Raw genomic sequence first — 18,407 nt, forward strand, 5'->3', positions numbered from 1 at the left:
ATCAATCTTTAGGATGTTTTTATAATAAATCTTCAATAATGTTCCAACCGGACAATTCCTTTGTCTTTAGAAATGAAAGGGAACGCAGCTCGTTCTCACGGCTGCGCGCGAGACTTAGCTCATGGCATTCGGCCAGACCCCTTAGTCAAACAGCTCCCCCTTCACAGTAGAAGCCTGAAACAAGGTTATAAAGGCTGTTGACATCTAGTGGAAGCCTTAGGAAGTGCAATCGGACCAAATTTACACTGTATCTTGGATAAGCAAAGACTTGAAAACCTACAAACCTCAGATTTCCCACTTCCTGGTTGGATTTCTTCTCAGGTTTTTGCCTGCCATATGAGTTCTGTTATACTCACAGACATCATTCAAACAGTTTTAGAAACTTCAGTGTTTTCTATCCARATCTACTAATAATATGCATATCTTAGCTTCTGGGCCTGAGTAGCAGGCAGCTTACTCTGGGCACCTTATTCATCCACGCTACTCAATACTGCCCCCCAGCCATAAGAAGTTAAAGGGCTATTGGCAGGTGCCACTGATGAGTAGGCACGTTAAATCTCTGCCTTTACTACCCCCTCCAGTCTGTACTCCTATTCAGTTAGGAGTTTTGGCCTGCGTAATGCACATGCCTCTTTTCAACACCTTATGAATAGGGTTGTCTGGTCGGTTGTGCTGGTTTCTGGACTATATAATGGTTTATGYAGATAGCTGGGAGGAGCATCTGTCCCGTATTCAAGCCTTGTTCGACTGCCTGGCTGCGGGTCGCCTCACTATCGATCTGGCTAAATGTGAGTTTGCTCAGGCAACCGTTACGTACCTTGGTAAGGTGGTTGGGCAGGGTGAAGTGCATTCTGTTTGGGCTAAAATGGTAGCTATTGGTGCTTTTCCGCCACCAACTACTAAAAAGGAACTGATGCATTTCTTGGGAATGATTGGTTATTACCGTAGTAACTTCTCTACCGTAGGTTTCAACAAATCTGTCAGGGGAGCGACTAATGCGGTTTACATCTGGTCTCCCCTYTGTCAACAGGCTTTTGAGGATGCAAAGAGGTTGCTTATCTCAACTCCGGTGCTGGCTGCGCCTCGCATGGATTTGTCATTCACCTTGCAGGTGGATGCGAGTCACGTGGGGGCAGGTGCAGTCCTGCTGCAAGCAGATATGTCTGGTGTTGCGAGGCCTGTTAGTTTGTTTTCCAAGAAGTTTAACCATTATTAGCAGAACTACTTTGTGGTGGAAAATGTGCTAGCAATTATATGGGCGCTACAACACGGAGGTGTACTTCAGCTCGGGTGTAGTACCTATTGTGGTCTACACCGACCATWACCCTCTTACCTTGAGGTCTATGATGTGTCCTAACCAGAGGAAAAGGAGATGGAATGCCTGTAAAAACAAACACCATTTCGATGTGCAGGGGGTCTGATAATGTCTTTGCTGACTCGCTCTCTCGTGCGCCCTGTTCCTGAACGCATCTGGTCCTATTGATCAGCGGACACGCATATTCATATGCGTGGTCCCCGAGCACGTGTGTCGTCCACATGACAGACCACTGTTTATTTTTGTATTTTGTATTGTCCTGTTGCCTGCTGTCCTCGTTCTTCTTTACTCTTAAAGATTGCTTCCWGTGTTGAAAGGTTGCTGAGGTATGGAGAGGACGAGGTTGGCTGGGGCAGTGGGATAGTGTTAGCCAGGGCAGTATTTTGTTTGTTTGTCTTGCTTTCCTTATTAGAATGTTGGTGGGCGGAGCTGGGAGGGTCGTCAGCGAAATGGGACACCTGGGCGCAGGTGTGTCCCGGGGATAAGTACACCTTTCCCCCATTCATTGAGGAAACTCTCCATGCAGACACTTATTTTTGGTTGTGGCAGTTTGTGGCTTGTTTTTTCACCTCAACACCCCTCACCAACTATGCACACAACCACTCACTTACACTACACACACACCATTGTTTAATTGTATATAGTTTACTTTAGTTAATGTTTTATTCCTTGATCTCCACATTGTCTCTCTTTGTTACGGGCTATGACCCGGTTCGTTACACTAGCAAGAAATGTGAATCACTTAGCTAGCTAGCTATGCTAAACTTGGACTGTTATCCACAGTAACATATCTCTTAGTTGTCAATCAAATGTATTTGGCATCGATCAAATGGGAGGGTAGGCTGGCAAGTTCTCATTCAGTTGTCAAAATGTGGCTTGGGACAAGTATGCATTAGCAGGCAAGCTGGAGAAGGGCGAGCTGGCTACTTTCCCCCAACTTTATCAGTCCAATTTTGACAGCCAACTATAAGCTAAAAAAGTTTGAGGGTTCATCTACTGTTCACTCAGTAGATTTTAGCTCATCTCGCTCTGGCTAACACTTATCAACTTCCGGACTTGTCTCTGTGCTGCTGTGTTGTTTGTTGTGACTTGGCTATCTGCCAAACTTTTCGKTTTTTAATTTTAAATAGATTTACCAACGTCTTAGTTTTTTCCTTTGCACTCGTTTTTTTATTCAACTTTTTCACCTCGGACGCTTTATCTGGACATGGTTCTACAGGACCTCCACCAGACGAAAAAGTTAAGTAGTAACATTAACATCTAATTGCAGTCGCTGTACTCGTAACATACATGAGAACTATCACCTTACAGWGAGGATAGTCGTGTTGCAAGCACAACTTCAGATGCAATCGTTAGTCAATGGCAATTTAAGTGTAGGAAAGGATGAAACAGCATGTGCCACCAGTAAGTACAGACAGTAGTATAAATCCCCTGCAAAGTCCCTGCAGCCGGACAATTATCTCAAGGCTTCTGGAAAGAAATGCTGTTGGGATGCTCAACCGGTGTCGCTCATTCAGCCGACAAACTTTCAAACAGGTTCTCACCCCTTAGCAACGAGTCAGAGGCCGAGCCTTCTCAGGCCTCCCACCTTTAGCTCTGACAAATTGAAAACTTTTTCTGCCCCTCCCAAAAATATAGAATTTGTAGATAATTGGCCCCCTTTCTAGGACTCACCCACAAACAGGACCTGGCATACTGAGGAGTGACGGACTCCATCCTAGCTGGAAGGGTGCTCTCATCTTATCTATGAACATAGACAGGTCTCTAACTCCTCTAGYTCCACAATGAGAGAGGCTGCAGGCTGTTAGCCAGCCAGCTTAGTGGAGTCTGCCACTAGCACAGTCAGTGTAGTCAGCTCAGCTGACCATTGAGACCGTGTCTGTGGCTTGATCTAGGTTGAGCAAAACTAAACATGACGGTGTTTGCCTTAGCAATATCACTGGAATAAAATACCTCCATTCCTGTCATTATTGAAAGAGTGTGATCGCACATCTCAAAATAGGGCTACTTAATGTTCGATCCCTCACTTCCAAGGCAGTCAGTCACTGAACTAATCATAAACTTGATGTGATTGGCCTCACTGAAACATGGCTCAAACCTGATGAATTTACTGTGTTAAATGAGGCCTCTCCTCCTGGTTACACTAGTGACCATCCCCCGCGCATCACACAAAGGCGGATGTGTTGCACATTTTAATTTACCCCTCCAAAGAACACTGCGTTTTCGTCTTGAGCTTCTAGTCAAACTACGCAGCCTACTTAATCACTTTTTATAGCTACTGTTTACAGGCCTCCTGGGCCGTATACATCGTTCCACACTGAGTTCCCTGAATTGCTAATCGGATGATGATGGCAGGCCCGTATGGCTTATTTGCATATAGGTCTGTGTCTGAGTCCGGTCCTGGTTTTTATTTACTGCAGTGTCTATCAACTGTCCAAAAGCACGGCCGCTCTCCCACTCTATTGCTATATAATTTTCACAAATGCCTTACTCTACGTCATTTCCAAACAATTGATGATAGTATGAAAACCTGAAAATGTCAATATTTAAGTGCTTGCTTCAAATTATTTAAAGGTGTCATTCTTCCTGGGGGTGTATATGATTTGATGTTGCTAAATTGCTGTCAGTTCCACTAAGTTCACGGAGTCAAATAATGCTGTGATGGTTGGATGATATCCAGCCCATTGTGTCACCATAAAACACTTTGTTCTAAATTATTGCACCAATTATAATGGAAAAATAACTKTATTAAAACCTTTGAGATGCTTTCCTCAACCCTCACCTTGTGCATCGGGGTCATCCATGTGGGGCTGGAGGCAGTCCAACACCTTCTGGATCTGAGAGCTGGTGACTGGCTGCAGACTAGCCATCTCCTCCTTTGCCTCCATCTCCCCGTCATCTAGCACCACCATCTCCTCCTTCTCTCCCTCTTTTATTCCCCCCGTCTGGTTCTGCAGAGGAACCTGGTCCTTCAGCATCTCCAGCTCCTCGCTGATATCCGGTAACGGAGGCCTCCAGTAGTGGAAAGAGTTAAAATTCTCGTCCGTTTGTTCCGTCTCCTCGTTGTTTGTGGGATGGTTGTTGTTGCGTTCCTGGCCTTCGTGTCGGTCTCGGGGAGTGTGTGTGGAKTCGCTGCCGCGGTCTCCCCCGGACATGCATTCTAGAGTTGGGGTGGAGCGGCCATCTTGGTTGATGGGTGGGTGCGAGTGTCTCTCTATGGGGCCGTTGAAGGAGCAGCGCATGGAGGACTCGATACTGAGGGAGGAATCTCTGCAACAGAGAGCCAACCAGAGAGCCCCCTTTATTTCCCTTTTCAATTACAAACATTGTTTTATATATTTAAAAAAAAATCACAATGAGTTTTGTTACATTTGACTAATATGGTTCATTTTGAATATTGTTTTTGGACCCCGAGTCAAACGGTGACAGTGTGTGGGTCCTAACCTGTCAAAGGGACACCTGGGGACCTCCAGTAGTGTGCCGTCCTCTTTGAAGTAGAGGCCTGTGCTGGAGGGGTTGGCAAAGGTGGAGATGAAGCGTCCCAGAGACTGAAAGGCAGCCTGGCGCACCTGGAGGGTCAAGAGAGTATGTTTACCACATCATTGAATAAAACATAGTAACACACACATAATTAATATGCATCTCTATGATGTTCACCATCAATTCATTATCAAGAGAATTACTTATCATTGTAATTAAGGCCATTCTCGCAGAAAATATGTTTCATACAAACATCACCAGAATAGTATGGTGTTTATATGTGTGCGTCTGGCGTAGGCTCTTACCCAGCGAGACTGGTCACTGATGAGGCTGATGAAGAGGGGGGACAGTTTAGTGCGTCGCACTCCTGGGGAGGTGGAGTTGGAGACGATCATGAAGCACTCTGCACACGCCTTCCGGATGCCCCACAGGCTATCCGAGCACAGGTCAAAGAATTTGGACATCTGGTGACAGAAGATAATGATTACCAGGGATGTATTCATTAGTGGAGACTGTAGCAAACAAGTTTCTCATCGGTCAAATTCAGGTAGATCCCGCCCCGTTTCATCCAGTTGGCTTTCATTTGGCTCTTAATGAATATACCCCAGTTCCCTAACTACATGATTGTGTTCATTAGGTACGAAATGGAAGAAAACAATCCTAAACGGAGCGAAATTCAAAGATATTTTAGCTGTTAACGTTTTGCTACGATGTGTCCCAATGAACATATGTTAAAGGAAAACTCTTGGTATTTGTTTCATTAGCCAATTGTTAACATAAGAAAAACATTTTGGGACTAGGGTCAACAATGGGCTAATGAAACAAATACCAAAATAGTTTTGGGGTGGAACTTTCCTTTAAGGAATGTGAAAAACACAATGGTGGTTAAAACCACCAGTCATTTATGACCAATACCACAACAGTATGTTGTGTAATGATAGACATGTACATATCTTTGAGATTGTGAGGAGGAAATAGACATTCTAGTGAATTTTTTTTCAAATGTTTCTCACCAGTAGTTTCTCTGTGGCATCCTGACCCACAATGGAACAGAACTCTCCGAAATTGGCTGCACAAACCTGAAGGAAAAGAGTAAAAAAAACAACGTTTTATCCAATAAAATGTTTATGCATGTCAGTCTTACAGACTACTTATTCCAATACAACAGTACAAAGTGGGCATCATTGGGACACAGTCTTTGAGGCACATTACAGGCATCACAAACTCAGGGAAATCCACAGGGGTTCAAATAAAATCCTCCCTTTCCAACTCCCAAATACACCTTCCCAACTGGCACCAACTTCACGAGAGGATTAAAATTCCAAAYAGAAAACAACATTACTGTAGGCCTTCATACTCAATCACAAAACACATTCTTGGGCAACTGCAATGATTCAGTTTGTGAAAATGTTGGATGAATCGAGATGGGAAACACAATCCTTTAGCGACTACCATAAACAGTGTGCAATGTTTATTTTCAAAAGTGTGATCTAATGTGGGAGCATGTTTTCTGCGGGTTCAAGTTGGATACAGAGAAGTGTGTGTGTGTGTGTTCACCTTGCGGACTTGGAAGAGCCTGGCATCACTGCACAGTTCACAGAAGCGCAGCAGCAGCAGGTGCTCCACTGTGTCTTTGCTCAGCATGGTTACCAGCTTACACATGATCTACAGAACAAGGAGAAAGAAGAGGACACGGGAATCAATGCTATTGTAACGGAATCCACAGGGGCTCGAGGATTAAGTTTTCCCTAGGTACAGATCTAGGATCAGTTTCCCTTCCCCAATCCTAACCTTAACCATTAGTGGGAAAAATTCTAAAACTGACCAAAGATCAGCATCTAGTGTCAACTTCACCCTACGGTTCTAAGCACAAAGGATGCACATTGCTTGGTTAAAAAAAAACACTATTGCACTTGTCAAGGTTACAAAAAAATAAAACCCTCTATAACACATATGGTACTGCTAGTGACCATAGATTAATGCAGACTTGTCTAGCCACTGCCCATCCACTGCAGCTGTATTGATCTCATATTGACCTAAATATTTTGGCAAGGGTCCACGTACAACTATCCTTTTTCTTGAGATCAGCCTATATCCTTTTTGTTTGACATTTGTTTTTGGTATTATGGCTCAGAACCACTAATCTTTCATCTTTATACCCTGTATGTCTTTTTGCCCTGTATATCTTTATCAAAGTTGGGGGGRAAACACACACTTAAAGAAAAACATGGTAACAGACTACAGGACACAAAGACAAACAGGGATTACAAACAATGACCAATGGATACTGGCAAGATTAGTGGTTCTGGTTTCTCTCCGAGTGCATTTTACATTACATTTAATTAAAGTAAATTCTGCATTTCTACAGTTTTAGTGAACTAAATCAAAATGTGAGCTTGAATCAATAAACCCAAAGCAATCTTATCTTACCGCGACGGCCTCTATCTTGTAGTCATCGTCGCTGCTGGGTTCGGTGAGGTCTAGTAAAACAGGACACACTTTGGTCTCCATGTCGCCCTTGCAGATGAGCCCCTGCTCTAACAGCACTAGCAGGGCCGCCTGACTGGTCTTCCGCACCTTAGGGAAAAGACGACATCTGTCAGTACTGACATCTTTACAATACAGTGTTTGTTTAGCCTGGAAATCCAGACTGATTACAGCTCCGGGCTAGCGGTTATTGTACTCCACACATTTGTTTCTTGGCTTGGACTGTATGCAGATTTTCATATTGTCATTCCGTCGTTCTCTTATCCCAGCATTTACGGTATTACCGGCATAGCACACAAGGGGAGCTAAAACACAAAGACCATTGGGCATCTATTACTATAATGCTAACAAAATTAGCACAAACTAATTGCAAAATGACAGACACTGTTAGCTAAATGCTAACAAGTTAAAACGAACATTGACTACACTGAACAAAAATATAAAGTGTTGGTCCCATGTTTCATGAGTGGAACGAAAAGATGCCAGAAATTCTCCATACGCACAAAAAGCKTATTTCTCTCAAATGTTGTGCACAAATTTGTTTACATCCCTGTTAGTGAACATTACTCCTTTGCCAAGTTAATCCATCCACCTGACAGGTGTGGCATATCAAGAAGCTGATTAAACAGCATGATCATTACACACTCTTGTGCTGGGGACAATAAACAGCCACTCTAAAATGTGCAGTTGTCACACAACAATGCCAAAGATGTCTCAAGTTTTGAGGGAGTGTGCAATTGACATGCTGACTGCAGGAATGGCCACCAGAGCTGTTGCCAGAGAATTGAACATTCATTTCTCTACCATAAGCCTCCTCCAACATMATTTTAGATTATTTGGCAGTACATCCAACCGGCCTCACAACAGCAGACCCTGTGTACGGCGTCGTGTGGGTGAGTGTTTTGCTGATATCAACGTTGTGAACAGAGTGCTCCATGGTGGCGTTGGGGTTATGGTATGGGCAGGCATAAGCTACGGACAATGAACACAAATGCATTTTATCGATGTCAATTTGAAAGAACAGAAATACCGTGACGAGATCCTGAGGCCCTTTACTTTTAAGGTATCTGTGACCAACAGATTATATCAAAGTTAATTTGTCACGTGCGCCGAATACAACAGTGAAATGCTTATTTACAGGCTCTAACCAATAGTGCAAAAAAGGTATTAGGTGCAGATGCAGATCTGTATTCCCAGTCATGTGAAATCCATAGATTAGGGCCTTATGAATGTATTTCATTTTGACTGATTTTCTCATATGAACTGTAATTCTATAATATCTTTGATATTCTTGCATGTTGCGTTTAACTTGTTGAATTACATTTAGGCCTAACAATCAACTTTTATAATCCAAAGGCACAAATGACAGGCACAGTGTTTCAGAAGTGTCTTAACTGCTTAAGATAATATCAACATTTCGTTGTGATCCATTGTTTGCAGTTAGAGTGGGAGTCATTTGTTCCTACCTGGTTATTGGGGTCTGTGAGATAGCGCACCACGATGGGCACTAGGTATCTGGAGAAGGCTGCTGGGAAGTTGGGCTGGCTCTCGTGCAGGAACATGGCAATGTTGGGAACCTGCTCCATCAGCTCGGCACGCACTGTGGGCTCTGAGGACACGCACATGCACGAAGATGACACATACACAGGGAGATGACGGTCACAAACATGCATAAAAAAGTCCTAACAATACAATTTATTTTGTATTGGGGGTTTGGGGTCACTTGCACATAAATGTCAATTTGGGGATCAATTCAGACATGTAAATGTCAATTCAATGATTCAATTGCACTCCAATTGATAGCTACCCTTCCATGTCCAATTCCAGTGACCGCAATAGGAATGGAATTGACCCCAATCTCACAAACAAATTACATAATTGTAAAATAATGAGACAATATAATATAAGGGACAGAAAAAAAATAACATCTACCTCCGTCTTCTGACATTCGGGCAACTGTCTCCATGACACTAATAAAGTCATTCTCATTGTCACTGAACTCTCGAAGCACATCAAGCAGCCCGCGTGCCACGATCTGCCTAGAAAGCAACACAAGCCCCAAGTTAATGTCTGTGCCAACATCTAGCCAAAGCAGCATAATGGCCCGTAACTGACGAACTTGGAAATCACCCGACTGAGGACTTGAACTCAACAAGCAGAGCATGAAAACAGCCTTTTCCATGAGTTGAATTCAACTGGGGGCAATGGAGGGCTGTTGATGGGGTGCTGTTAAAGGTTTGCAGAGGCGATGTGCACAAGCTATGCCAAAAGCACACACTGAGGTCTTTAAAACCACTGAGGGCATCTGGCAAGCTTTTATCTGTCATTGGGCAGAAAGCAAGAACCCACATCAGAAACACTTAGGTCAAACCAGGCCCGTCTTAACAAGAGTGGTTCCTAACAAGTTCATGTCTTGACGCAGTGTGAGTGAGAGACCTGGCAGTACTGAATGCCCGGCCTTCACTCAGCCTATTCACTAACGCCCCGACATAATTTGTTACATTCTCGCCATGCCAAGCCATGAGCCCAGGTCTGTTGAATTCACAAGAACACATAGAACGAGAACTTTTCAATCAACACTGTATTGCGGTCAAACATTGCAAAAACAAATGGCAGTCATCTTGAACATCACATTATCTCTAAATATTTCCTATTGCTTCCCTGTGGCATGTATCCAAGTGTGTCATCATATTCAGTCTTACCTGTTGAAGACGTTTTCACTGAAGGCATATTTTTCTAGTCTCCCCAGGGGGGTGAGATTGTCCTGCCCGGCATCCAGGAAAGCTGTGATCCGAATTCCGTCACACTCTGAKCCATAGTCATCGAACCCAACTGTCCAGGAGGAAAATCACAAATTCAGAATCAATCAATCAGAATTGTTCAAGATGAAGTTAGTGAGTGAGGAGACGAGGTAAGTAAGCACTTTAATTTCAACAAGGAACCACTGCTGTCAAAATAAGCTCAGTGTTGCAATTATCATATTGGTATAAGCGAGATTTGAAGTGATCCGGGCACAAGTATTAAGACTTTTAACCTGAGTAAGCAAGTGAAAAAGTGACCGCTGTCTGTTTCAGTTATAAAATTGGCTATGTGATAGCCTTGCATAAGGGGGCCTAGTATGTTGTTTAATTGCCCTAAACAAGAGGGACATATGGTCTATATTGCTAATAATAGCTTGCCTGAAACYAGGGGGAGGCATCTGACATATAATGTTAGGGGGTGACTGTTAACAGTGTTACACTTCATGTGGATGAACAGGGTCAACCAGAAACGGCAGGCTCCCTAAAAGCTTCAAACAGTGGAAGGTGTCAGAAAAGCCTGCAACATATGTTTCCTAGTCTCAGTAACTCTTTCTACATGAACTACACAAGAATTGAACATGGCGTTTGAAACATATTGATGGAGGGGGAATACTCACAGTCATCCAAATCATCATGACCATCTTCAAAATATAAAGACAGACCTGCAAAATGGAATGGTGTAGAGTACTGATTTTACAAACATGTTATCAACATACCGTTAGTCATTATATAGTTACATCGCTCCCTGGGGATCAGAGGGTTGGCTAATACGTCAACTGTTACTATGTAGGAGAAAATGGCCAAGTGCCTCAATGATCTAACGTTAGCTAGCTAGTTAATACATTKTATTTGGTTGAAGCCAGGGAGACATCTAGCTAGCTAACTTTAGCCTAATCCAGTGGTAACAAGTAAGACCACAGAGTGCAGTGGCTAGCTGCCTATGTTTACAAAATATAACATAGGGACATTTCTGGGCTAATTCTATAACGAAACTAAAAAACAAATCCTTCCCATAACAACTCTTGTTTATGCTGTTTCAGCCAAGGAAATGATCGAACAAACGTTTACATTGCTAGCAAGCTAACGTTACTGTATATAAGGTTGCCAAATCACAAGGTAACTTGCTAGCTAACGCTACTATACGTCTTTGTTTTGGTTTTGAGCAGGATTTGGTATGCAAAGATATCGGCGTAGAGAGGCTAGCTTGCTAGGTCAACCGGCTAACGTAGCTAACTAGCTTAGGCATGAAAGCAAGTCGACCTGACATATTTAACTAAGGTTAGCTAGCATTGGCTACCTACCTAGTARCTAGACCTAATACAAAATACATTATAGCTACAACCAATACATAGGAACAACATTTGTAGTGTCAGTGTTGTCAACAACAAGCATATAGTTAGAAATACTAGAACAGCAAAGTTAGCCGACATTAGCTAACAGTTAGCTATAGCTAACGAGTTAGCCTTTTCGCTTGAAAACCCAGCTTGCTGCCAAGGTATTGTAATCGATTGAAAAGAACACACAAAACCAGTTATGACATGCCAATACATGAAACTTTTCATAAAATACTTATTTTTACAACAGCTATTTTGTTAAAGTTTCGAATATATGTTATTATGATAGCCACATTACCTGCCATCTTGATTATCTGCTCGACGAGCTACCGTGTGGGCTGTCACTCAACGTAAGCAAAACTACTTCCTGAAAGTACTTCCTGATGTTGTTTTTTTACGTGTGTTAATCAACAATAATTTAATTTGTGATGGAATCTACTTCATGATTATTGCAACGAACATAATAGCTTCATTGGTATATTTCCAAACCAAAAATAAACAAATGTCACGTGACACATTGGATCGTAGTTCAAGATGGAGTCGATGCGCTACTATTTTATAGCTTCTTAGCTACAGTAATCAACATATGGCAAATTATATCAATTAGTTTTTACGTTCAGAAGTTGAGGACTTACTTTGTATTTGTTTCTTTTCGAGCGGTATGTTATTTGTTAGAAATGTGTCAGTAACTGAAACAYCTGCTAGCTAGCAATCAGTCACGTGGTTGGAATGTTCATTAACGTTCAACTAATTTGGAGATCGATATGGCTCAGAGAGAGTTAAAAATGTGCCTTCCTGGGGTAAGCCAATCTCATTTGTATTCATGTGACTGAACTATCGATTCTCTGTTCAGTCAGATTGCAATATGTCTTACGAGCAGTAGTAGTTCCTGGTTTGGGGATTTCGTCATTGATTATTTGTACTAATAAGGATTGGGCTAAGGCGATGCGTCTTCTTCAGTGGGGTTTTAAAGGCGGTGCGTGAACTGGTGCGGTGATTTTCAAATGCATGTGTGGATCACAGGAGGTTGGTGGAACCTTTATTGGGGAGGACGGGCTCGTGGTAATGGCTGTAGTGGAACGCTATCAAATACATGTTTGATGCCATTCAATTCGCGCCATTCCAGCCATTATTATGAGCTGTCCTCCCCTCAGCAGCCTCCTGTGATGTGGATGATAAACAGATTCCATAACCAAAAGTAAAAATTGTCTGTATCATAAAAATTCATGAAAACAAAAATGTGCTTTTTGATAAACATGKGTGAAATTAGTGGATGGAAAGGGTTTGGCCTAGAGTTTGCATTTGCAAGGGAGGAGACTTTGCTTCCTTCCTTTGAATAAAGGTAAACATAATAGAGCTCTCCAGCTTGTAGTCCCAAAAACTTGAAATKACTTCCCTCTGGTTCGTTTAGCCATTATAATGTGGAAAATTAATGGGGAAAGAATAGGGTTTTGGGTTAAACACCGAAAATAAGTTATTAGATTAAAACAGGCTTAGGAGATCTTATACATTTTGTTCTGTAAGATAATATCATTCAGTTAACATGACCTTTATGAATTATGAAGCCTTTATGAGCTTTTTTAAAACTATTACATAMATTCTTCAAAATTCACAGTGAAGTTAGCTGATGAAGATTATCTCATGGAACAAAACGTATACGATCTCCTACGCCTGTGTTTACCACAGACCTTATTTTCGAAGTTTTTCCAAAAATGCCATTATTGTCCCCGTAGGCTTTGTGAAATGAACCCTGACGGAGTTGGTGCCCAAAAAAAGGACGCCATTACTATTTCTCTCTATTGTTAATGACATTCCCCCCAGTAGTAAAACAGGAAATAACAAACTTTGGCAAGATAATTTTACCTTTGGGTAACCGACATTACAGTATGTCAAGTGACAAGTGACAGAAGCCTCCATCTTGCTTGCTAAAAGTTTTGTGCACTAAATTGAACTCACTTTACTTTGAAACTGACTGAAGTGTCTCAAATAAAGGCTTTATGTTCAAGTAGAAGTCATGAAATATTTAAATTAATTCTGTCAAAATAGACTCCTAACCTGAAACCAATACTACATTACTAGTCAAAAGTTTGGACACACCTACTCATTCAAGGGTTTTCTTTTCTTTTTACTATTTTCTACATTGTAGAATAATAGTGAAAACATCAAAACTATGTGATAATACATACGGAATCATGTAGTAACCAAAAAAGTGTTACAACAAATCAAAACATATTTTATATTTGAGATTCTTCAAAGTAGCCTCCCTTTGCCTTGATGACAGCTTTGCACACTCTTGGAATTCTCTCAACCAGGTTCACCTGGAATSCTTTTCCAAACTTCTTCCATTTAGAATGATGGAGGCCTCTGTGTTCTTGGGGACCTTCAATGCTGCAGAAATGTGTTGGTACCCTTCCCCAGATCTGTGCCTCGACACAATCCTGWCTCGGGGGGCTCTACGGACAATTACTTCGACCTCAYGGCTTGGTTTTTGCTCTGACATGCACTGTCAACTGTGGGACCTTATATAGACAAGTGTGTGCCTTTCCAAATCATGTCCAATCAATTGTATTTACCACAGGTGGACTCCAAGTTGTAGAAACATCTCAAGGATGATCAATGAAAACAGGATGCACCTGAGCTCAATTTTGAGTCTCATGGCAAAGGGTCTGAATACTTATGTAAATAAGGTATTTCTGTTTTTTTAGTTTGCAAACATTTCTAAAAACCTATTTCCGTTTCTCATTATGGGATATTGTGTGTAGATTGCTGAGGTTTTTAAATTATTTTTAGAATAAGACTGTAACGTAACAAAATGTGGATAAAATCAAGGGTTCTGAATACTTTCCGAAGGCACTGTATTGTCAATATACCACAAACACCGATGTGCCTTATTGCTATTATAAACTGGTTACCAATGAAATTAGAGCAGTAAAAATACATGTTTCATCATAGCCATTGTCATGACTTTCCCTCCTGGGTGAGGATCAAAGAGATCCCCCCTCTCTCCCACCAGAGAGGAAGAGAGGGAGTGGGATGTTTGCCTTTGCAGTATCCAAGAATGGAATGTCTGAGTGGTATAGAGAGACTCTTGCCCAAAGAACTTCAACATCCAAAAGTGGATAATGAAACAATATTTCTAAACATAAAGAATGTGGGAAATGGTCGGTGGGGATCCAAACAATGATTATGTCGTATCATTTGTGATGTCATTAAAGACGGTATAACGGAAACATTGTAACTTTAACCTGGCGCAGGCGTTCCGCTAGCAACCCACCTCGACAATATCCGTTGRAATTGCAGAGCGTCAAATTCAAAATACAGAAATAGTCATAATAAACATTCATAAAAATACAAGTTTTATACGTCGGCTTAAAGATTAACTTCTTGTTAATCCGGCCGCTTTGTCAGATTTCAAAAWGGCTTTACGGCGAAAGCATACCATGCGATTATCTGAGGACAGCGCCCCGCTTACAAAAGCATACAAACATTTTCCAACCAAGTAGAGGAGTCACGAAAGTCAGAAATAGCGATAAAATTAATCACTTACCTTTGAAGATCTTCWYCTGGTTGCAGTCACAAGAGTCCCAGCTACACAATAAATGTTTGTTTTGTTCGATAAAGTCCCTCTTTATATCCCAAAAACTCAGTTTTGTTCAGTAATCCACTGGCTCAAAGGCGGTCCAAACACGCAGACGAATACATCCTAATAGTACCGGTAAAGTTCGTCGAAACATGTCAAACGATGTTTATAATTAATCCTCAGGTTGTCACTTGTCTAAATAATCGATAATATTTAAACCGGACAATAGCGTATTCAATAGAAAGGAAAAACAACGAAGCATTTGATCACACGCGCAAAACCAGCACTGCATGCTTCCTCAGTCCACTGACAGAAAGGTCTCATTCTTCTTCATGTTTCAGAAAACATGCCTGAAACAATGTCTAAAGACTGTGGAAGCCATAGGAACTGCAATCTGGGTCCTTACCCATTAGATACTCAATAGGCATTCAATTGAAAACTACTCACATCAAAAAAATCGCACTTCCTGGATGGATTTCATATCAGTTCTGTTATACTCACAGACATTATTTTAACAGTTTTGGAAACTTTAGAGTGTTTTCTATCCAAATCTATATGCATATCCTAGCTTCTGGGCATGAGTAACAGGCAGTTTACTTTRGGCACGCTTCTCATCCAGATGTCGAAATACTGCCCCCAAGCCATAAGAAGTTTTAAGAGCTTTCACAATGTACAGTTGAAATCGGAAGTTTATATGCACTTCGGTTGGAGTCATTGAAACTTGTTTTTCAACTACTCCACAAATCTCTTGTTATAACAAACTATAGTTTTGGCAAGTCAGTTATGACATCTACTTTGTGCATGACACAAGTAATTTTTCCAACAACTTATAATTCACAGTATCTAAAACAAAATCCAGTGGGTCAGAAGTTTACATACACTAAGTTGACTGTGCCTTTAAACAGCTTGGAAAATTCCAGAAAATGATGTCATKGCTTTCGAAGATTCTGTTTGGATAAATTACATAATTTGAGTCAATTGGAGGTSTACCTGTGGATGTATTTCAAGGCCTACCTTCAAACTCAGKGCCTCTTTGCTTGACATCATGGGAAAATCAAAAGAAATCAGCCAAGACATCAGAAAAAAAATTGTAGACCTCCACAAGTCTGGTTCATCATTGGGAGCAATTTCCAAACACCTGAAGGTACCACGTTCATCTGTACAAACAATAGTACGCAAGTATAAACACCATGGGACCACGCAGCCATCATACCGCTCAGGAAGGAGATGTGTTCTGTCTCCTAGAGATGAAGGTACTTTGGTGCGAAAAGTACAAATCAATCCCAGAACAACAGCAAAGGACCTTGTGAAGATGCTGGAGGAAACAGGTACAAAAGTATCTATATCCACAGTAAAATGAGTCCTATATCGACAGAACCAGAAAGGCTGCTCAGAAATGAAGAAGCTACTGCTCCAAAACCGCCATAAAAAAGCCAGACTACGATTTGTAACTGCACATGGGGACAAAGATCTTACTTTTTGGAGAAATATCCTCTGGTCTGATGAAACAAAAATAGAACTGTTTGGCTATAATGACCATCTTTTTGTTTGGAGGAAAAAGGGGGATGCTTGCAAGCCGAAGAACACCATCCCAACCATGAAGCACGGGGTGGCAGCATCATGTGTGGGGGTGCTTTGCTGCAGGAGTAACTGGTGCACTTCACAAAATAGATGGCATCATGAGACAGGAAAATTATGTGGATATCTTGAAGCAACATCTCAAGACATCAGTCAAGAAGTTAAAGCTTGGTCGCAAATGGGTCTTCCAAATGGACAATGACCCCAAGCATACTTCCAAAGTTGTGGCAAAATGGCTTAAGGACAACAAAGTCAAGCTATTGGAGTGGCCATCACAAAGCCCTGACCTCAATCCCATAGAAAATGTGTGGGCAGAACTGAAATAGCGTGTGTGAACAAGGAGGCCTACAAACCTGACTCAGTTACACCAGCTCTGTCAGGAGGAATGGCCCAACTTATTGTGGGAAGCTTGTGGAAGGCTACCCAAAACGTTTGACCCAAGTTAAACAATTTAAAGGCAATGCTACCAAATACTAATTGAGTGTATGTGAACTTCTGACCCACTGGGAATGTGATGAAATAAATAAAAGCTGAAATAAATCATTCTCTCTACTATTATTCTGACATTTCACATTCTTAAAAGAAAGTGGTGATCCTAACTGACCTAAGACAGGGGATCTTTACTAAGATTAAATGTCAGGAAKAGTGAAAAACTGAGTTTAAATGTATTTGGCTAAGGTGTACTTAAAGTTCTGACTTCAACTGTATATGTCAGAGTTACATCTAAATGTTGTAAAACTTATATGATTAAATATAAAACTATTTGTGAGAAGATGAAMTGTGATTTAGCCTTCTAAATTAGATAATTGTTTTTCATGTAAAGTTTTACCCAGTCAGTAACCACGCCCACGTGAGCACAGACATTATTTCACAAAGATGGAACGCCCCTTTTGCCAGAGTGCTAATAAAGGACTCATAAATAATTAACATATTAGACCTGTTAGGTTCTAATTATTAGAGTAAGAACTCGACAGACACTGAAAGCTTAAACCAAGTTTATTCTTCCCAAAGAATCGAACAGCTGAATCACCGAAAACATATTCACACAAGCATTAGTATTTAACACTTTCTCCTATGCTGAGTCTCCTCCTACACATCTGAACAGCCAATGCATATCTGTTGCCAGACAGAACCTTTAGTGATATCTGTTCTTCCTCACTTCATCGGACCTGACTTCTGCCCAAACTACTCACTCCTCCCCATCTCACGGCTGTCATAGTGTGACTGGTACCAGACTGTGTCTCTTCTCCTCCCAGAGGATCACTGATGGCTAACAATAACATATCCTGACATAATGTAAACGTTATACATTATCCTCTGTCCCTCAGTAACATGAATAAGTAGATTTCCTATTCTCAGAACCTAACAGACCAAAACATGCCGGGTTGCTGCCGGTGTGGAAAGTAGTTCTAGCGGTACCCTGAATAATCAACCACTGAGACCAGACAGCGTGGAACGGTGGCTACACAGCTGACAAATGGTTTAAAACTACAAGACCAGTACATTTCCGGTTTGCTACTGGCGTGTACAATTGTTTAAAACTACTAGACCAGTATACTTGCAGCGCGAGCTGAATACATGACAAATGATTTAAAATTACAAGACCAAAACATGCTGGGTTGCTGCCGATGTGTAGAGTGGTTCCAGCTGTACCCTGAATAATCAACCATTGAGACCAGACAGCGTGGAGCGGTGGCTACACRGCTGACGAATGGTTAGACTCTACCAGACCAGAAAATGGTAAGACCCTCTGAAACTCGACGAGTGAAGAAAGATGAAGACAATACCAAACATACTCAGTCTGCAGCTGGATAATGTAAAGTAGTCTAGAA

At 41.5% G+C, this 18,407-nt stretch overlaps 2 protein-coding genes across 4 annotated transcripts in view; one reads left to right on the forward strand and one right to left on the reverse strand.

Annotated features, from left to right (window-relative positions):
- Positions 1–11,886, reverse strand: part of ppp4r1l (protein phosphatase 4, regulatory subunit 1-like) — a 44,786-nt gene extending 32,900 nt beyond the window's left edge. For both annotated transcript variants that reach the window (XM_070438644.1, XM_023984091.2), the window contains exons 1-11: positions 11,716–11,886; positions 10,701–10,745; positions 9,985–10,114; positions 9,215–9,321; positions 8,749–8,891; positions 7,226–7,372; positions 6,353–6,460; positions 5,809–5,874; positions 5,101–5,259; positions 4,760–4,884; positions 4,098–4,585 (exon numbers count right to left, since the gene is read on the reverse strand). In XM_070438644.1, coding sequence (XP_070294745.1) covers positions 4,098–4,585; positions 4,760–4,884; positions 5,101–5,259; positions 5,809–5,874; positions 6,353–6,460; positions 7,226–7,372; positions 8,749–8,891; positions 9,215–9,321; positions 9,985–10,114; positions 10,701–10,745; positions 11,716–11,722 — 1,525 coding nt within the window. In that variant the 5' untranslated portion in view covers positions 11,723–11,886. The remainder of the gene's footprint in view (positions 1–4,097; positions 4,586–4,759; positions 4,885–5,100; positions 5,260–5,808; positions 5,875–6,352; positions 6,461–7,225; positions 7,373–8,748; positions 8,892–9,214; positions 9,322–9,984; positions 10,115–10,700; positions 10,746–11,715) is intronic.
- Positions 11,887–11,942: 56 nt separating this feature from the next.
- The window catches only part of LOC111961645 (ras-related protein Rab-22A-like), a 55,507-nt gene continuing 49,042 nt past the window's right edge, over positions 11,943–18,407 (forward strand). For both annotated transcript variants that reach the window (XM_023984078.2, XM_023984069.2), the window contains exon 1: positions 11,943–12,217. In XM_023984078.2, coding sequence (XP_023839846.1) covers positions 12,182–12,217 — 36 coding nt within the window. In that variant the 5' untranslated portion in view covers positions 11,943–12,181. The remainder of the gene's footprint in view (positions 12,218–18,407) is intronic.

The sequence above is a fragment of the Salvelinus sp. IW2-2015 genome, linkage group LG1 (genome assembly GCF_002910315.2).
Source record: "Salvelinus sp. IW2-2015 linkage group LG1, ASM291031v2, whole genome shotgun sequence".
Taxonomy (NCBI): Eukaryota; Metazoa; Chordata; class Actinopteri; order Salmoniformes; family Salmonidae; genus Salvelinus; species Salvelinus sp. IW2-2015.